Source organism: Heptranchias perlo, chromosome 31, assembly GCF_035084215.1.
Source record: "Heptranchias perlo isolate sHepPer1 chromosome 31, sHepPer1.hap1, whole genome shotgun sequence".
Taxonomy (NCBI): Eukaryota; Metazoa; Chordata; class Chondrichthyes; order Hexanchiformes; family Hexanchidae; genus Heptranchias; species Heptranchias perlo.
In genome coordinates, this window is record NC_090355.1 from 30,133,554 (window position 1) to 30,152,895 (window position 19,342).

The following is a 19,342-nucleotide window of genomic DNA, read 5'->3' on the forward strand; positions in this document are numbered from 1 at the left end:
CTGCGTTCCTCCAACTCTGGACTCGTGCATCCCCCACTCCCTTCGCCTCACCATTGGCGGCCGTGCCTTCGGTCGTCTAGGCCCTAAGCTCTGGAATTCCCTCCCTAAACCTCTCCACCTCTCACTCCTGCTTTAAGACCCTCCTTAAAACATACCTCTTTGACCAAGCTTTTAGTCACCTGCTCTAATATCTCCTTCTTTGGCTCAGTGTCAATTTTTGTCTTATTACCTTGGGACGTTTTCCCATGTTAAAGGTGCTATATAAATGCAAAATGTTGTTGAGCCCTTATCAGGCAGGGGAGCCTGGGGTCCTGCTTCAAATCACATTGTTTTGCCCATGCTCGCTGTGTACTATCTTGTATAAACTTAGCATGTATTCCCTTGAGTTTAGAAGATTGAGCGGTGATCTGATCGAGGTGTTTAAAACATTAAAAGGATTTGATAGGGTAGATACAGGGAAACTATTTCCTTTTTGGTGGGGGAAATCAAGAACGAGGAGACATAATCTTTAAAAATTAGGGCGCAGCCATTTAGGAGTGAAATTGGGAAGCACTTTTTCGTACAAAGGGTAGTGGAAATCTGGAAAACTCGTTCCCCACAAAAGGCTGTGGATATTGGGGGAAAATTGAAGCTTTCAAGACTGAGATCGATAGATTTTAGTTGGGTAGAGTTATCCAGGGATATGGAGCTAAGGCAGGAAAATGGAGTTGAGATACAGATCAGCCATGATCTAATTGAATGATGGAGCAGGCTCGAGGGGATGAATGGCCTACTGCTGTTCCTATGTGTTGATCTAAACTTTTTGTTCTTTGACAGGATGGTTCAGCAGTTTGCGGTTGATTTCGAGAAGCGCATTGAAGGATCGGGAGATCAGATCGACACGTACGAGCTGTCGGGCGGTGCGAGAATAAACCGGATCTTCCACGAGAGGTTTCCCTTTGAACTTGTCAAGGTAACTGGAGACTTGGCACCTCCTTGGAAATGGTTGATCTGCAGCAGTTTGACTGCCACTAATTTCAAACTGAATCCCTGCTGCTTCCATGTGGTACTGATGTTAAGTAACGGTTTTGAACCCTGCGGATAATACTCTGGGTCGATGAGGTAAATGCGTTGCCACTTTCACTGGTCGAGGTGTACAGTGAGGCCGCAGTGTGGTGCTGCTAGATGCACAGGGTCCATCAGTTAAAGTGGTGGGGTTGGAGCAGCAACAACTGCTCTGGCTTTGACCCAGTAAACATCATACTGATAAGTCATTAATACTGCAACAATTAGCACTTTAGCACAGGCACAATGGGTCAAATGACCTCCTTCTGTGCTGTAAGATTCTATGATTCTAAAACTACAAGCAAAAAGTGTCATTGTTTATTTTCTTGTTGGGTTTATTTAATGCTTCTGCTGTGTTACTAGTTTCACCAGACAGGTCCATATGCCGTGTACAGGTGAGATTCTCTCGTACCCACCCTTATGGATGAGGTAGCACAGTGGGTCACACCACCACCAAGACTTACATCCCATCAGTCTGGGCTTCATTTGAACCCAGTGGTGAGAGGTGGGTTAGTACTGATGGAATGGAAGTCTTTCTGTTGGTGTAAAGATATCAGATGAAGTTAGTTTGGGCCAATTTCACCCAGTTCCATGACTCCATAGCACAAATCTGCCCATAATTTGTGCTATATTTCAGATACCTTTAAAGGGAAATGCCAGGAAAATGGTCCTAGATAACAGTTGCTGAAGCTTTTGTAGAAATGACAGGCTTCCCCCTCCCCCCCCCCCCCCACCCCACCCACCCCGAGTGTAGGGGTCCACCAGTGGCTGAAATATAAAAATCTACACTTTTCCATTCACCAAAAATCATACAGTGGAACAAAAAGACCATTCAGTCCACCATGCTCACCCATGCTGTAGACCATCTACAATCTATCCTTGTATGCACTCTGCCCCATTTACTTAACATCCTAGGGGAAAGTTCTGCAAAAGTCCCATTTAGCTCAAATGATAGTTGAGCAAACTTTGGAAAATCTATCTTTGCACCTCCATTATTGAATACTGTCTGGTGGTTTTCCAATGCTGACATATCCTTTACTCCTTGGATCCTTTGAACAAACATCTCCTATAAAGTATTTCACCCAACTCATTCTGAACTTCTCCTTCAATCCCATTCTGCTACGTACTCATACAGTTCTTTTTAGCCTATGATTTTACTGACAATAGTCCAGCTCAGTTGAGTCAATCAGCAGTCTCTCCATTCCCTGACCCTCTCAACAAATAAATGTTTCATCAAACCATTGTTCACTCTTCTTTCGGATCAGACATTAAACCAAGGCCCCATCTGCCCTCTCGGGTGGACGTAGAAGATCCCACTGCACTACTTCAAAGAGGAGCAGGGGAGTTCTCCCCGTGTCCTGGCCAATATTTATCCCTCAACCAATATCACTTAAAAAACAGATTGTCCGGTCATTTTTTTCATTGCTTTTTGTGGGACCTTGCTGTGAGCAAATTGGTTGCTGCGTTTCCTACATTACAACAGTGACTACACTTCAAAAGTACTTCATTGGCTGTAAAGTGCTTTGGGACATCCTGAGGTTGTGTAAGGCACTGTATAAATGCAAGTTTGATGTTTCTTCTTCTACTCCCCATGTGTGCAATAAGAAGGATCACAATGTGGGACCACTGTAACCGGGGGGGGAGGGTGTCATGTTGGGTCTGTGGGTATCAACCAAAAAATAAAAACTTGAACAAAATTCCTAAAGTTTCTCTTGGTGTTGAGGTGTCACTCATGCCCCATGATGAGAGGCTGGTTGATAAATGAGATGATCCTTATTGCATACACGGAGAAAGGAGTACTGAGGAGAATAATGTTTTTACAAAACAGTATTGTGGGTATCGTCTTCTGGGGGAGATTGTAGTTACAGTTGGAGACGGGGTTCTTGCTTGCCATATGGATGGCCCCATTAAGAGTCTCCTCATGTTATTTTCTTCTGTGACAGATGGAGTTTGATGAGAAGGAGCTGCGACGAGAGATTAGTTACGCCATCAAGAACATCCATGGAATCAGGCATGTATCTGTAGAACTTTGAGACTGAAATGAATTTACTTTCAAGTATTTCTAATTTTTATTGCGCCCCCCCACCCCCGCCAACCAGGATATTTCTGCCTTTCCTTTCTCACCCAACAAGATATCTCTGTCTTTACCCCCCTCCCCCCACCCCACCCCTCCCAAACAAGGGGCAGAGGGGTGTTGATCTTGAGTATCTCCCAAATTTGGTATTGGATTGAAATGTTAGGCGGTTTGAGAAAGAAAGGCCTGAATTGACTCCGTATTTGCTTAATGTTTCTTGGTCTCTCCCTGTTCTGTGCACCCTTCTTGGCCGGGTTGCCGGGCGACTAGACTAAGCCTCCTAGTCATTTGCCGTTTTTGAAACCCCTACTAGGAGGACGGAAAATCACCCTGAGGTGACTGTCCCTCCGATTACTTTTCCCCCCACCCCCTCCTCCTCTTGTTTCCTCCGTCCTTTGGGGGACGTGTCTGGCATCCACTTGGCACAGCTGCATGAGGAGAAGACTGAGATTAGACTAACACATATGGAGAAATCACCAGGACCCATCATTTGATTTTCCGCTTGCCCCTCCTCCTTTATGCCCCGCTCAAGATCAGGAGCGTTTAATTGGACTGTAACTGAGAAATGTTTTTAAAAATTACCTAATAATTTTCAAGGGGACTGAAACACTTTAAAAGAGCCTGCTCTGCTCTGCTCTGTTACTTACAGATTTGAATTTTCAACTTTTGAATTATACCAGGCCTATTTTAAAGACAATTGCTTCTAATATATCTTAAAATGAAGTATGTGCGGATTAGTGAATCTGCTAAAGAGTAAAATTTGATAACTAGTACTGAAGCTTTCCTGTGCTGGTTTGTAGGCTGGGGGTCAATTGGACATTTCAAAGCTGAGATTGATAGATTTTTGTTAGGCAAGGGTATTAAGGGTTATGGAACGAAGGCAGGTAAACGGATTTAAGATACAGATTTGCCGTGACCTAATTGAATGGTGGAACAGGCTTGAGAGGCTGAATGTCCTCCTCCTGTTCCTATGTTCCTAGTAGAAGGTCCTTTTGGACGACGATATCTGTCCTCTCCAGTAGAACGTCTCATTGGAGCCAAAGTAAAATAATGTGAAACCCTATTTCCTCTCCTCAGTGACTCTGGATTGAATGAGCCTGTTGGCTTTACAGCTTTATGTCTGGACTGAATAATTAGAACTGATCCTTTCAGCACCGTAACTAATAAAGAGTGATGTGAAGGGGGAGGAGGAGGAAGAGGACTGGGTGGTGTAGTGGGCAAGACATTCTGACCTATCCATCTCTATGGCCTCTGATCAATTCAGCCCGGACTGACAGGATGAAAGTCCATTGGGACTACGGATCCAATATTAAATGAGCTTGGGACCAGTCCTGATCCAGTTCCTAGGTGCAAGACACAACCTGATTTGGCACAAGAGGCCAACTGTAAACATCAGGTAGGTGCATTATGAGTTGCTCGGCAGGGCAAAGTAGAGGAAACTCTGCTATACCTGACCTGGGAGTGCTTGATATGGGCCTAAATAGGAGAATGCTCCATTTCCCAGTGAGAAGTCCATAATTATTTGAATCTCCCGTCAGGACAAAGCAAATTTCCCCCAGTGCACAAGTGATGCTGTTGGTATAGATGGGGATCTGCAGCCACTGGAGCTTATGAAGCTCCATCTAGTGGGAAAGGTATGAAGTGCAGGCGTGACTGCGTGACAGGGAGCTTTATAATTGGAAAACCTTTGAGGCGCAACATAGAGGCGCGACAGAAAGGTGATGCCCAAATAAGGAGTGTGTGACCTACATAGCAGATTTAATATATACGTTTGATATATAATGAGAGGGGCGTGATGTGGAGGCTCCATCCCTCAAAGGTGGGGCGAGCTCCCTCGATGAAAAGGGTAGCTCAGTGCGTAAGGCTCCCTCTTTTTAAAAAGAGAGGTTCCCGTGGCCACATTCCCCTTTTTTTCTACATTTTGATATTGCACAGTGTGGAAAGTGCCTCAGCAAGCAGCCATTTCGGAGCTGATCTGAAATTCAGATTCATTAGATTCTGCACCACACCCGTCCGTTGCTAGAAGCCGTGCTCAGGTCCATTAATAATCTTCTTCAAAAATGAAGGTCGCTTTCTTTTTTTGAGCTCATTTTTTGAGGAGCTGAAGTGTGAAGTTCTTCATCTTTGTCACCGAGCTGCCTGTATCGGCGGCTTGGTGACAAAGATGAAGAACTTCAGGTTGGTCCTGAAGTATTTACTGTACTCATTAAATGGCTGCTTTCGTGACATTTTTAAATGCCTCCTCCAATGGCAAAGAGTGCAAAGAACCTGAAGAGTTTCATGGCGAGCTGCTTCCACTCCCCAAATCCGAGGAGGCTCCCAGTATATCTGGTACACGACTGGACAGGCTTACAAGAAAACATTCAGCATCGGATTTAGCACCTGCCTCTTTCCCTTTTTTCCTCTTTTCTCTCTCTCCATCTGTCTTTGTCTCTCTGTCTCTGTTTCTCTCTGTCGCTGTCTTTTTTTCTTCTCTCTTTCCTTGTCTTCTCTCTCCTCTCTCTCTCTCTCTCCTCTCTCTCTTCTCTCTTCTCTTCTCTCTCTCTCTCTCTCTCTCTCTTTTTCCCTCTCTTCTCTCTCTCTCTCTCTTCTCTTCTCTTCTCTCTCTCTCTTCTCTCTCTCTCTCTTTCCCTGTCTTCTCTCTCTCTCTCTCTCTCTTCTCTCTCTCTTCTCTCTTCTCTCTCTTTTCTCTCTCTCTCTCTCTCTCTGTGTACATCACCACAATGTGGTTTCCCCCAGTTGCAGACTTCCCGATATTAGCTGGGCTGCTAATTTTGATTGGAGGCGGCGGGATTAATCCAAGAGTTTTTTCCTGCTGTGTGCATCGTGGTAGCCAGGTCAGACAGCTGTTGGTGACCTGGGAGCAGGCTGCCTGGCTGTCGTCTTCTCATCTGCACAGGGGTATGCCCATCAAGGAGAAAAATAGGTGGCTACAAACTTGCTTAACACATCAACCTTCAGCACAATCTTTTGTACTTCCCTTAAAAAGAATGAACATTTTGTTGGTGTGTTGTGTTTTCCATAAACTCTGACACAGTCAGGAAAGATTTTTCATTTTGTCCGTGAACATTGCTAGCCAGTAAACGTATATGTAAAGGAGGGTTCAGTCCAGATAAAAGAATACTCCTCCACACTGAGAGTTGGAAATATTCCCCTATTATAACCCTTGAGTTCCTTTTTTTTGTTTTTGAAGTTTACTGCAGTTCAGACGGGCACTTTAGAGATCACGACAGTTGGAGAACCTTTTCGCTCTGAAAACCCATTGTTGGATATGTGGTGAGGAGTCCTGTTCGCGAAGGGAAGAATTGACACTTTGCAAACCTTTATCCCCAAGACGTAAAGTGAAGAGAAGCGATCTGCTACTGCCCTTAAATAATTTTCACCCTGTAAATCTACCATCAGTCCTCCAGCGGTTTCACTGTGGGAAGTCTGTGGCATTACTACAGGGAGATGAGAGCTGGTGGAAAAACTTCTGTCACTCTAATGTGTCATTTTAGTGATTTTTTTAAAGGCCTTCCTTCTGTTGAAAATTTTGGTGGTGACTTGAGATGGAATAATGTCGATGTGGAGCAGCCTGGAGTAGGTGAGGCTGTTTCCATGGTGACAGTCTCACGGGGGACACCATCTTTTAGTGTCCACAGCCAGCAAGAGAGCCAACTTTTCTTTGAACACTTCTGTTTATTGGTTATAAAAATATTGGAGGTGCGAAAGAGGCTGTTTGACTGACCGTCAAGAATCATCCAATTGGTTAATAAGATTCATTTCGCTTTCCAATTGGCCGTGGGAAGGCGGTGCGTCCCGAGGATGGACGTGTTGGCCAACCAGTGGTGGGGGCGGGGCAGTTGGAGGCAGGAGGTCATGTGATGAAACCTCCAGGAATACGCCCAACTGGAGTTGGCAACCCTAACTCACATGAACAGGAGTATGGACATCTCATTGGATGGCTGTAACCATGTGTTCTGGCTTGCAAGCCAGGAATGTGAAATTATCAGTCCTTCTGCTGATGTGGAAAACAGCCACAGTAGAGTTTGCTAAACCCAAGTAGCTGTAGTGTGATTACTGCGAGTTTTCATGTCAGTGCATTAGCTCCGAGCTTCAATGTGTAAATGGAAGTTGCTGCTCAGTGTGTTACTGAGTCCTGCAGATCAGGGAGGTCCCTGCTGATCTCCATTCCCAGAGAGGAAAATCACCCACGGTTGCCACAGTTGAAGAAATTCTCAAGTGTGTCTAGCACTGTGCCCTATCAGTAATGGTCCTGTCACCCTAGTCTGCCTGCCATGGTTTGGGAGGGCTTCCATTAGAGGAGGCGGTAGGAGGGGGAGAAGGAGAGGAATCTGTTTGCTGTATTCTATTAATATCGTACCTCGAAGGGCAGAGGGACCAGTGCGGCTTTCCTCCCTCGCTACAAGCACACTTCCCATTGGCAGAAGAGGTGATCTGCTATTTATCCTGTCTTGCCTTCTCCATTGAAGGAGGTTTGTGTGGAGCCAAGAGCCACTTTTTTTCTGGTGGGCGGAGGGAGGGGGGGGGGTGAAGGAAGTGAAATAAAATATTAATGTTTTATATCAAAGTGTTGCAAAGTACAGCCACCGCCATTTTAAATGACATCGCTTCTGGTACAGAAATTGGAGGAGATTTATATAAAAATCTGTTTACCCATTGAGTCCTCCAATAGCATTTCGATACCAACACATAATAATAAATTTAAACGTCCTTATTACGAACTCTTCATTAACATGGCTCTAACTAGTGCTTACAGACTAGCATATCACTGGTTCTGCTAAATTATTACAGGCGAGGCTATCTCCCTGAACACTGGGGCTTGATGTACTGCACTGTTGTCACAAATCTCTTGTTATTACAATTGTTTGCTTTGGGCCTGACTGGATGTTCAGATTCAAACCTTCAATTCCTAAGAAGATGTTCACCTGATACAAGACAATATTTTATTTATTCCTGTGAATAAGATTCTAATTTTCAGTTTTATAAAGAAATTTACTTAGTCATTTTTTTTTGTTAGTTTAATAAAATATTTCGCGGATAGGTGAGCACATTGGCCTTTTACTTCTTAAGGGCTGGGTTTCAATCCAGCCCAGACTGATGGGATGAAGGCTCCCTCTCTCTTGCTGGCTGCAAGGGTTCTTACGTGACACGGGTTTGGGACAGATTCAACCCAATTCCTGGTGGATGTGAGCCGACTGCTTTTTACAAAAAAACGAGCGTGAATTGACTATCTCAGTGCGAGGACAGCTGTCAAGGGAAATGGAAATCTAGTGGGAGCAGGGGGCGTTGTTCTGAGGCTAAGGCTAAACTGCATTGCTTGGTGGATTAGAGAGCATTCAACTCTGTACCTAACTCATGCCGTACCTACCTGAAAGGTACTTGATGCCGACACCAGTTCCATCAAAGTGTTCCATTCCCCGACACTTATAATCCCTCACCTCGATGAGCCCACGAATGTCCCGAGAAATAAGAGAGACTCAAAGGGGTTAGCTAAGCTCTTGAGAATTCTGTTGTCCAAATTGGTCTCTTTATTTTCTAAGGTTGTATTTTTTTTTTGTGTTTGAAAAAAAATGATTGATGTTCAATACTTTGACGTCTTTCCCCACTTTGATAGAACGGGTCTTTTCACTCCTGACATGGCATTTGAAACGATTGTGAAAAAGCAGATCTTGAAGATCAAAGAGCCGTGCGTCAAATGTGTGGACATGGTTATCAATGAGTTAATCAGTACGGTTAGGCAGTGTACCAAGAAGGTAATTCACTACCGCACGGGAGTCCTGAAAACTTGCTGCCTGCACTTGGATCTTCAGAAAGTTCTCCTCAGAATGGGCTTTGGATGTTTGGGCTTAGCAACCTACAGTAACCTGGCTGCAGATGCTAGTTAATATTTATCACGCATGATCACACACAACACAGCCACCTTAATTAATATTCATCTCTGTTTCCAGATGAAATATTAACCTTCATGCAGAATTTTTAACATAAAGGATTAGGTTAATATTGATTGCTTAAAGAAATGCTGAAAATGACAGTGAATGATATTATTGTATGCACACAATGTTTTCCTAACAAGTCCCTTTATCTGCTAATTATACAACAACTTGCATTTATATAGCGCCTTTTACCTTGTAAAACGTCCCAAGGCGCTTCACAGGAGCGTAATCAGACAAAAATTGACACAGAGCCAAAGAAGGAGTCGTTAGGACAAGTGACAGAGGCAGGTTTTAAGGAGCATCTTAAAGGATGAGAGAGAGGTGCAGAGGTTTAAGGAGGGAATTCCTGAGCTTAGGGCCTAGACAGCTGAAGGCACAGCCGCCAATGGTGGGACGAAGGAAATCGGGGATGTGCAAGAGGCCAGAATTGGAGGAATGCAGAGATCTCGGAGGGTTGTAGGTCTGGAGGAGGTTACAGGGATGGGGAGGGGCGAGGCCGTGGAGGATTTGAACATGGGGTTGCACGTAATTGCGAACTATAAACCAAGGTATTCATACAAAGTTTGGAGTTTCTTTACTCATTAGGTCAAGTTTACATTGTCTTGATTATTTTTTTCCCAAACAAGACCAGTTAGCCACGTTACTTAGCACTCTAAGTCCAAACGCCTCTGAACAGCTGTTTACACCCCAAAGTGCCAGCTGGAAATAACATGGCCTATCTTCCACTTTGTGATAACAGTATGAAATAGGAATGAAGTGGGGAAGGGAGATGCCTAAAGTGGGCCTCAAATTGGAAAATTAAATACCACTGCTAACTTTGGAAGGTCCAAAATTGGACAGGGGAACAGGATAGGGTGTGGAATCATGGCTTGAGTTCTGATATATTGCTTTGTTTTGAAAACGTTTAGAACCTAATCCTGTGCACATCATGAGGCACAAAAGCAAGTGGGGGGCGGGGTGGGGGGAAGAAATGGGACTTCTCTTGGGGGAAGGGGAAGAGAAGGAATCAGCCTTGGGTTTTCTTTTTTCAGATTTCCAGACTCAAAATCAGACCGCCTGATCCGAAAGCAGATGGATGGCATCTGTAAAAGTTATTGAGTCAAAAACTGTTTCACGAGTCCTTCGTTTGACCCTCGTTTTCAGCTGATGCTAACTTTTGGGTTTAAAATGGCACCTGTAAACATGGTGATTTCCTGGAATTCATTATGGGGGATGGGCGCAGGCACCTGACAAACAAGTGTTTAACAGTCCACTGATCTACTTTATCCCCAACTATTGGAGAACTTTGTGCTGGTTTGCGTGGCGGCTCTTTATCTGTACGGTGAGTTGGCTTTGGTAACGCAGGTGGACATTCCCACGGCCTTCAGCACCACCTGGAATGCATTTGCGGTGAGCTCCGTGGTGCCACAGCCTCACCAATATGTGTATGTGCTTCCCCATGGCTCTGTTTGAGTAGAGTACAGGTATTCCTGTAATGCACATAACAACTGAGGTCAAAATCTGCCCCTTTTTTAGATAAGTATTAACTTCTAATTGTTGACAAGTTATGCCTGAAAAAGTGTCGCAACTAAATGTTTAGCGGAGTGTAGGTTGACTTTTAAAACTAATTTAACTTAAAAATAAAAGGTCTGATTGATAGTCTAGTAGTTATACTATGGTCGTTCATCTCTATACCTTATAACAATTTAACCTGGCAGAATGACGGGACAGCTGGATAATTTATAAGCCAGCTCAATTTTTTTTTGCTGGATCAAGTACAACTTTTCATTGTTTGTTGAGAAACTTAAGTGAAGAGCCAAGGACCATAGTGCAAATTAACTTTTGAAAAGAGATGGGAGATGGGAGAGGTTGAGGTTGGGCAAGAATTGATTGTTGAGATGCCAAGCTTGGACTCTCAAAGCTTGTAGATTGTAGGTGGAAGGGAAAGCCTGAGGAGTAAGGAGTTTCGCAGTTTGGAATTCATGGGAAACAATGAATTAGAGTACGAGTCGGTGTACTAAGGTATTATTTCAAGTTAGTGAGGATGCAGAGAGAAGGAGGGTCCAGTTTTTGGAGCTTGGAGAAACGGGAGACAGAAGTTCATCAGAGCATCAATAAAACCAAAACAGGAAAGACTGCGAGAGAGAAAGAGAGAGAGAGAGAGGCTAGAGATTAGAGATGGGAGGAAGTCCATCTATCAGACGGAAAGGCTTTTCTTGCCTGCTGTCCAGATGTGAGTTACAGATGCTAAAGATGAACTTGGATATTATAGAGAGTGGAGATTGACTGCTTATACACCTCCAACAATGCTTCCCTGAATTGGCTGCTAAGAGGTCTATGAAGGTAGCTTACGGAGGAGATTCCATCCAATTTTCCCCCCTTGCATGTGAGGATGCTTTTGCTCAGCCTTTCTCTTAGTGGCATATGGAATCTAACCTGTATCCCACCACTTCATGACACTGAACGGACAAACTCCAAAGCATTGCAGCACCCTGAATGGATAGTTCAGATTTATATATTTAATTGTTAGACCCAACGAGCTGGGGCCATTTAACCTAGAATGGATGCTCTCTCTGCCACGTTAACTGTTGCAAGATATACGGTGAAACCCCAAAACCAAGCAAATGTATGAAGACCTTTCGTATAGGTCTTAAAATGACATGAGTTTGGGCATTCTCAGTCAGTCGCTTAGTGTGTAAGAGCAAACTGCATGAAAGCAATCCCTAAATGAGTCACAAGTTGTGTAGACAGCACATGAGAAATGTAACTTTGGCACATTGAATATGGGGAGGGGCAGAATGTGATCTTTTACACTCCATGAGAGATGTACAAGGAAACTCTCCTAGATTTTTGCAGTCACAGGTCAGGATTAGCAGACATTCACCCTTTTACACAATGTCTGTATTGCTGCTCCTTTCCTCTATAGTCACAAGGGTTTTGATAGAGTAAATAAGGAGAAACTGTTTCCAGTGGCAGAAGGGTCAGTAACCAGAGGACACAGATTTAAGGTAATTGGCCAAAGAACCAGAGGCGACACGAGGAAAAAAAATTTTACGCAGCGAGTTGTTATGATCTGGAATGCACTGTCTGAAAGGGTGGTGGAAGCAGATTCAATAGTAACTTTCAAAAGGGAATTGGATAAATACTTGAAAGGGAAAAATGTACAGGGCTATGGGGAAAGAGCAGGGGAGTGGGACTAATTGGATAGCTCTTTCAAAGAGCTGGCTCAGGCACAATAGGCATTAAAGTGCACAGAAGGAGGCCAATCATTCTATGATTCTAACAACTTGCATTTCTATGGTGCATTTAATGTACTAAAATGTCCCAAGGCTGATTCACAGGAGTTTTATCCAACAAAATTTGATACTGAGCCACATAAGGAGACATTAGGACAGACTTGGTCAAAGGGGTAGGTTTTAACGAGTGTCTTAAAGGAGGAGAGAGAGGCGGAGAGGTTTAGGGAGCGAGCTCCAAAGCAAAGAGCTAACAAAATAGAACATTTCCGTGCTATCATAATTAGCCCGACGATGGCACAGGAGTCTCACTGACCTGCCAGAAGCACATTCCAGGTGGGAGAATCCTGTTTGCGTTATCAAAGGAAAGTTGTTTTTCTGACATAAAGCAGAGGACAAGTGAAGAAGGCAAAATGAACACCGTTAGTACCACTGCCTTTCTCGCAGATGGTGTTGTACAGGATTTAACGCGAGCAGTATAACATAGCTGTGGTGTTGACTGCTGTTAGTGCAAGTGCAGGCATCCTAATGGTGTTTGTTAATATTAACACTGAGGTTGAGATTGGTCATGTCAACTTGCAGCCAAATTTACCAATTGGATCCCGAGCTGCTCTGTCCAATCACCATTGGCCAAAATGAATTATATTACACCGTATTGACAAACATGCCTCTCGGTTTTGGCATGAACTCAGTGGATTCCTTGGGTACGGGTGAGTCAACAATTCCTTTAACGTGGCTTTTAATTCTTAATTTAGCACCAAAAGCTTTTTGGTGCCCGGTGACAGTTTAAAGACTCCAATTTTGTTATGCAATCAATATTTGGATGTTTTGAGTACTTGTTTGTCAGCTGGAACTTGTGCTCCCGCCCTCTCCCTCCACCCCCTCCCAATCCCAGTTTGAAAGCCATTATAGGTAACCGTGGTCTTACTCTTCCTTTTGCTTTATGTCCTCCCCCATGTTTTCATTCCCACACCTTGCTGCTCCCCACCTTCTTCCCTCGCCCTCCTTCTTGTCATTCTCCTCCCACGATGCAATGCAGAACTGGGCTCTTCACTCCTGACCTTGCTTTTGAGGCTATAGTGAAAAAGCAAATCCAAAAGCTGAAGGAGCCAAGTTTGAAGTGCGTAGATATGGTGGTGAACGAACTCACTGGCACCATCAGAAAGTGTACCGAAAAGGTAAAAGGTCAAACCCTTTCTTTGAACCCCGCCTTTGCTCCATTAATTTATTTAACTCAAAATTAAACTGGTGCCTTTTTCATTCGAAGGCAATGCTGACTAAGATTTCCTGTTGAACGCGAGCTTCAAATTTCAGTTTGCTACTCAAAAGAATGTCAGCTGTTGGATTGGACCTGGAGTTCTTTATTTGGGATATGTGAGTAAGCTGTAGTTCAGTAGACAGACGCTGGGTCAATCTGGACCCCTTTAATTTCAGAACTTTTATAGAAGTAAACAGTGTTTTTTCCAGTACATTATTGCCCAGTCCCACCTTCCCATTTTTTCCCTGCTGATTGTTACCTTTGTACTCGAACCAATGTTTAAAACTAAGTCTTTGGTTCAGGGCTGTAGCCCTACTTCATGAGGGCAAACTTGTGGAACTTATAAAAATGCGAGCACTTTGATACCTCATGCCCTTCACTTCCGAAGAGGTGTTAAAATTTAGTCACGTTGTTGGAGACCATTTTTTTTCCACACTTCCCGTCCTTCACATCTTTGTGCACCACATCATTTCGAAGGAAGAGATACAGCTTGTTCCAAGGTCTTTTAACTATTCTACTTTTATGCCTGGCCGCTATGATGCTTGAGAGAGTAGGCCAGGTTAAGTCAACTTCCAATTTTCCTTGCAATCCTATGGGAGAAAACTTTGATTCCACACGGTGCCTTTCCCAGACTGTTTGGTTCATATTGGGAACTCATATTTTGCAAGGGCAGCAATAATTAACAGGATAGGCTGGGGCTCTTTTCTTCTAAGAAAGAGAAGCCTGCGAGGTGACCTGATAAAGGTCTTTAAAATTATGAAGGGGTTCGATAGGGTAAACATGGAGAAGATGTTTCCACTTGGGGAGTCCAAAACTAGGGGCCATAAATATAAGATAGTCACTAACAAATCCAACAAGGAATTCAGGAGAAACTTCTTTATCCAGAGAGTGGTTAGAATGTGGAACTCACTTACCAAATGCTGTGGGCGAAGTGAATAGCATAGATGCATTTAAGAGAAAGCTAGATAAGTACATGAGGGAGAAAGGAATAGAAGGATATGCTGATAGGGTTAGATGAAGAGGGGTGGGAGGAGGCTCATGTGGAGCATAAACACTGGCATGGACCTGTTGGGCAGAATGGCCTGTTTCTGTGCTGTAAATTCTATGTAACTTAGTTAGCCTGTGGTCTTTGTTAACTGCTTAGAGTCACGCACCACAGAAATGTGACTGCTTTGGACTGCTAACTAATATAGGCCCCCAGATCCGTTGCTCCCGGCAACTCCACTATATTCAAATTGTTGGGCACATTCATTTAAAGGCTCTATGTGCAACAAAGACAACAACAACAACTTGCATTTGTTTGGCACCTTTAACATAGTAAAACATCCCCAGGCACTTCATGGGAATGTTATCAAACAAAAATGGACACCCAACCACATAAGAAGATATTAGGACAGGTGACCAAAAGCTTGGTCAAAGAGATAGGTTTTAAGGAGCAGCTTAAAGGAGGAGATAGATAGAGGTAGAGAGGCGGAGAGGGTTATGGGGGGAATCCCAGAACTTAAGGCCTTGGTAGCTAAAGGCACGGCTGTCAATGGTGGAGCGATGCAAATCGGGATGTGCAAGAGGCCAGAATTGGAGGAGCGCAGAGATCTCTGAGGGCTGAAGGGCTGGAGGAGGTTACAGAGATAGGGAGGGAAGAGGCCATGGTGGGATTTGTACACAAGGATGAGAATTTTATAATCGAGGCATGCACAACTAAGTATCTTGCAAAGACAACATGTTTGACCATGTCTGCCTTGCAGTCTGCTGGCCGTGTTTTGGAATAAACATATCAGTTTTCTATGTTTTTTGGAGGGGTTGTCTTGTGCTGATGTCAGTCTGGAAATTTTAATTTGTGTTTTTTTTTAGAAGTCAAAATTCATATTCCAGGTCTCACTTGCCCTAATCTCCGGCAAGTAAAAATCCCTTGAGATCTGCATCATTTTTATTATTTTCTGTTTGCTCTTTTTTCCTTGGGTTGCGGTCCCAGGGCGGGTAGATGGAGTTAAGGTACAGATCATCCATGATCTAATTGAATGGCGGAACAGGCTCGAGGGGCTGAATGGCCTGCTCCTGTTCCTATGTTCCCCTCATTTGTTCATTTTCCTTCACGCGTTCTCTTCATCTCTACTCTAATGCTGCCTTATCCCCTCTGCATTTTTCCATTTTGAATTTTCTCGTTCTCCATCCATCTCTCTTGTCCTTAAGCACTGTGTCATGTGACTGGAGGGGCTGCATTCATCCACTGCTGGAGAACAATGGGAAATGGGGAATCGCCCCTCTTCCTTCCCCACTACCACCCCCCCCCCCCCCCAACTTTTTTAAAGAAAACACTGTCACAATAAGTAAACCAAAGTGTAAACAGGACACCACACTGATATCTGTGTGATCCCACAGATTTACAGCTCACGGACCAGGCCAGATGTTACACGCTCTTGACTTTGCTGTTGACGTGTTATGGGCTTGTTTGCGCTCCCAGGAATGGAGTATCACACAGAGATCCTTGTGGCTTCCTTTATAGTGTGGTGTTGACCTTGCTTCACATTGAATATTAAAGCGTGCCTCTCTACAGAACAGCTGAATATACAAGAGATGAGGGAAGAAAACCTGGATTAGAGAGGGGAAAAATCAATCAGCGTCATGCTCATAAACACTATCCTGTGACTTGCACCTCCCCCATCTCCTTTTCTGAAAAGCATCTGTGGGTGTTGGGTGAGATCCAAATCACCCTCGTTTGTGTCGCGCCTTCATGGTTGATGTCCTTCCGATACTCACTCGGGTGAGGTGCAGGAGTGTTGGCAGCACTTGTGGATTTGCGAGTCGGAGCCGTCAGGAAAGGAAAGAAGGAAGGTTTGGGGAAAGAAAGAAAATATTAGAGCAGACTGCATTGGAGAGGTACAGGAACTGGTTAGACAGTAGGAGACAGAGAGGAGGATTAATGGGTATATACGTCAATTGGCAGGATTTGACCATTGGTGTCCACCACGGGTCTTTTACTAAGCTCTCAGCTTTTCATTGCATTTATAAATGACTTCGATGAAGGAATAGAGAGCTGTATATAACAAGTTTGCTGATGACACTAAGTTAGGTGGCATCGTAAGTAGTGTTGATGGGAGCAGAAAGTTGCAAAGTGAGTGGGCAAAACTGTGGCAGATGGAGTTCAATGTGGGGAAGTGTGAGGTCATGGATGTCCTTTTGAGTGTCCTTGTACACGAAACACAGAAAGTTAACATGCAGGTACAGCAAGCAATTAGGAAGGCAAATAGTAAGTCGACCTTTATTGCAAGGGTGTTGGAGTACAAGAGTAAAGAAGTCCTGCTACAATTGTGCAGGGCTTTGGTGAGACCTCACCTGGAGTGCTGTCCACAGTTTTGGTCTCCTTACCTAAGGAAGGATATACTCGCCTTAGAGGCGGTGCAATGAAGGTTCACTAGATTGATTCCTAGGATGAGAGGGTTGTCCTATGAGGAGAGATTGAGTAAAATGGGCCTATATTCTCTGGAATTTAGAAGAATGAGAGGTGATCTCATTGAAATGTGTAAAATTCTGAGAGGGCTTGACAGGGTAGATGCTGAGAGGCTGTTTCCCCGGCTAGAGTGTCTAGAACTAGGGGGCATAGTCTCAGGATAAGAGGTCAGCCGTTTAGGACTGAGATGAGGAGGAATTTCTTCCCTCAGAGGGTTGTGAATCTTTGGAATTCTCCACCCCAGAGGGTTGTGGATGCTCAGTCATTGAGTATATTCAAGGCTGAGGTCGATCGATTTTTGGACTTTAAGGGATATGGGGATCGGGCAGGAGAGTAGAGTTGAGGTCGAAGATCAGCCATGATCTTATTGAATGGCGGAGCAGGCTCGAGGGGCCGTATGGCCTACTCCTGCACCTATTTGTTATGTTCTTATGTCAGCCACTTTGGACCTAAGAAAGATAGTTGAGTCTTTTCTAAATGGTGAGAAGCTAGAAACTGTTGAGGAGCAGAGAGATTTCGGGGTCCATGTACAGAAATCATTTAAAAACTAATGAAAAGGTACAAAAATAATTTAAAAGGCTAATGGAATGCTAGTCTTTATCTCAAGGGGGCTGGAATACAAAGGGGTTCTGCTATAGTTGTATAAAGCTCTGGTGAGACCAGATCTGGAGTATTGTGTTTAGCTCAAGGCACTGCACCTCAGGAAGGATATATTGGCCTTAGAGGGCGTGCAGCGCAGATTCACCAGAACGATACCGGGGCTAAAATGATTACATTATGAGGACAGGTTGCATAGACTAGGTTTGTATTCCCTCGAGTATAGAAGATTAAGGGGTGATCCAATTGAGGTGTTGAAGATGATTAAAGCATTTAATAGGGTGGATAGAGGGAGACTACTTCCTCTGGTGGGGGAGTCAAGAACAAGGGGGTATAACCCCTTAAAATTAGAACTCAGCCATTTAGAGGTGATGTCAGGACTCACTTATTCACACAAAGGGTAGTGGAAATCTGTAATGACCCCCAAAAAGCTGTTGAGGCTGGGGGTCAGTTGAAAACTTCAAAAATGAGATTGATAGATTTTTGTTAGGCAAGGGTATTAAGAGATATGGAACCAAGGCGGGTAAATGTAGTTGAGATACAGATCAGACAAGATCTAATTGAAAGGCGGAACAGGCTCGAGGGGCTGAATGGCCTACTCCTGTTCCTATGTTTGTCACTGCACCCAATTTTGGGCCCAATTCATCAGCAGCGGCTGGGGTCTGATAAGGAGCTGAGGTCCATTCGTGGCTGGTGTGTTATCACTGTAGCCTCACAGCTGACATCTTATGAGAAAGCACTTTAAACCAACAAAGCAAGTAATTGGCAGTTTTGATTGATTTATTTTGGTTATCCTTGATTTGCAGCCTCTCTGTCCAGATTAACTGACACCTCCTTGTTTAGTTGTCTTGTTCTGCTGTAGTTCAGTATTGCACCGATGAGACTAACTGATCGCTTCATGCTAAAGTCTTTTTTTTCACATCCCTGCTTCTTTGCTCAGAAGGGCTGTAGTGGTTTGAAAAGGAAATATTGGCCTTCTGTAGATCTTTCAATTGCAGTCTACAATAATGAGTTTAAATGAGCTCTCCAGAGTTTTACAAAATAAGTCTTATATATTCTTAGGATCCTCATTTATTATTCATCAATACTAAGTTGACCAATTTTATGCTTAACTTGTGGCATTGATGCTAATTTAGTGTTCTAATTATGACTTCACAAGCCGTTTCATTGCTATTAAAGCTATAATCCTCTAAAGTTAAGAGTTGAATAGGTTCGCATGTCATGGGGTGGCATTGGGTGCTTTAAGTATTGATGCGCAGGTACCAAGGGCTGAGCCAGATGTAAGTTCGATCCCAGTTCTCTTCAGAGCCATGTTGAGAAGAGGCTGTGGCATCGCCTGAAAGAGACCTAAAAAACCTCAAGGTAGGGACTGGTTAGATAGTAGTATCTGCCTGCTGGCCAAAGGCAGCCATTGGTGGTGGTGGTGATAGTCTGGGTGGCAACTGTGACCTGCTCTTCTACTGGCACAGACAGATAGGCCTGAGAAGATAGGGCGCAACGTGAGGGGGAAGAAGTTACATTAAAAACGCCAAAAAAAAATTCCCATGTCGAGCGTTCAGAAGTTTAGTATTGGATCCAAGTGATCAAAGTAGAGAGACTGAAGTTCTGTCCCTTGGCGTTTTTTGTTATCCTCTCGTAAATAAGTTTCTGGGCGCCATATCCCAACACCATTAAGCTGTGCTGGTATGCCCCCTGATGGTTCCGAGCAGCACCACAGAACTAGTTCTATACCCAGCCTTCCAGCCACATGGTGGATGAGAAAAGTGAAGGGCA

General features: G+C 44.0%; 1 protein-coding gene across 1 annotated transcript in view; it reads left to right on the forward strand.

Moving 5' to 3' along the window:
- LOC137300648 (dynamin-1) overlaps positions 1-19,342 on the forward strand; it is a 185,596-nt gene that overhangs the window by 74,910 nt on the left and 91,344 nt on the right. The window contains exons 8-10 of the mRNA XM_067969871.1: positions 817-952; positions 2,988-3,055; positions 8,736-8,874. Of these exons, the coding sequence (XP_067825972.1) occupies positions 817-952; positions 2,988-3,055; positions 8,736-8,874 (343 nt within the window). The remainder of the gene's footprint in view (positions 1-816; positions 953-2,987; positions 3,056-8,735; positions 8,875-19,342) is intronic.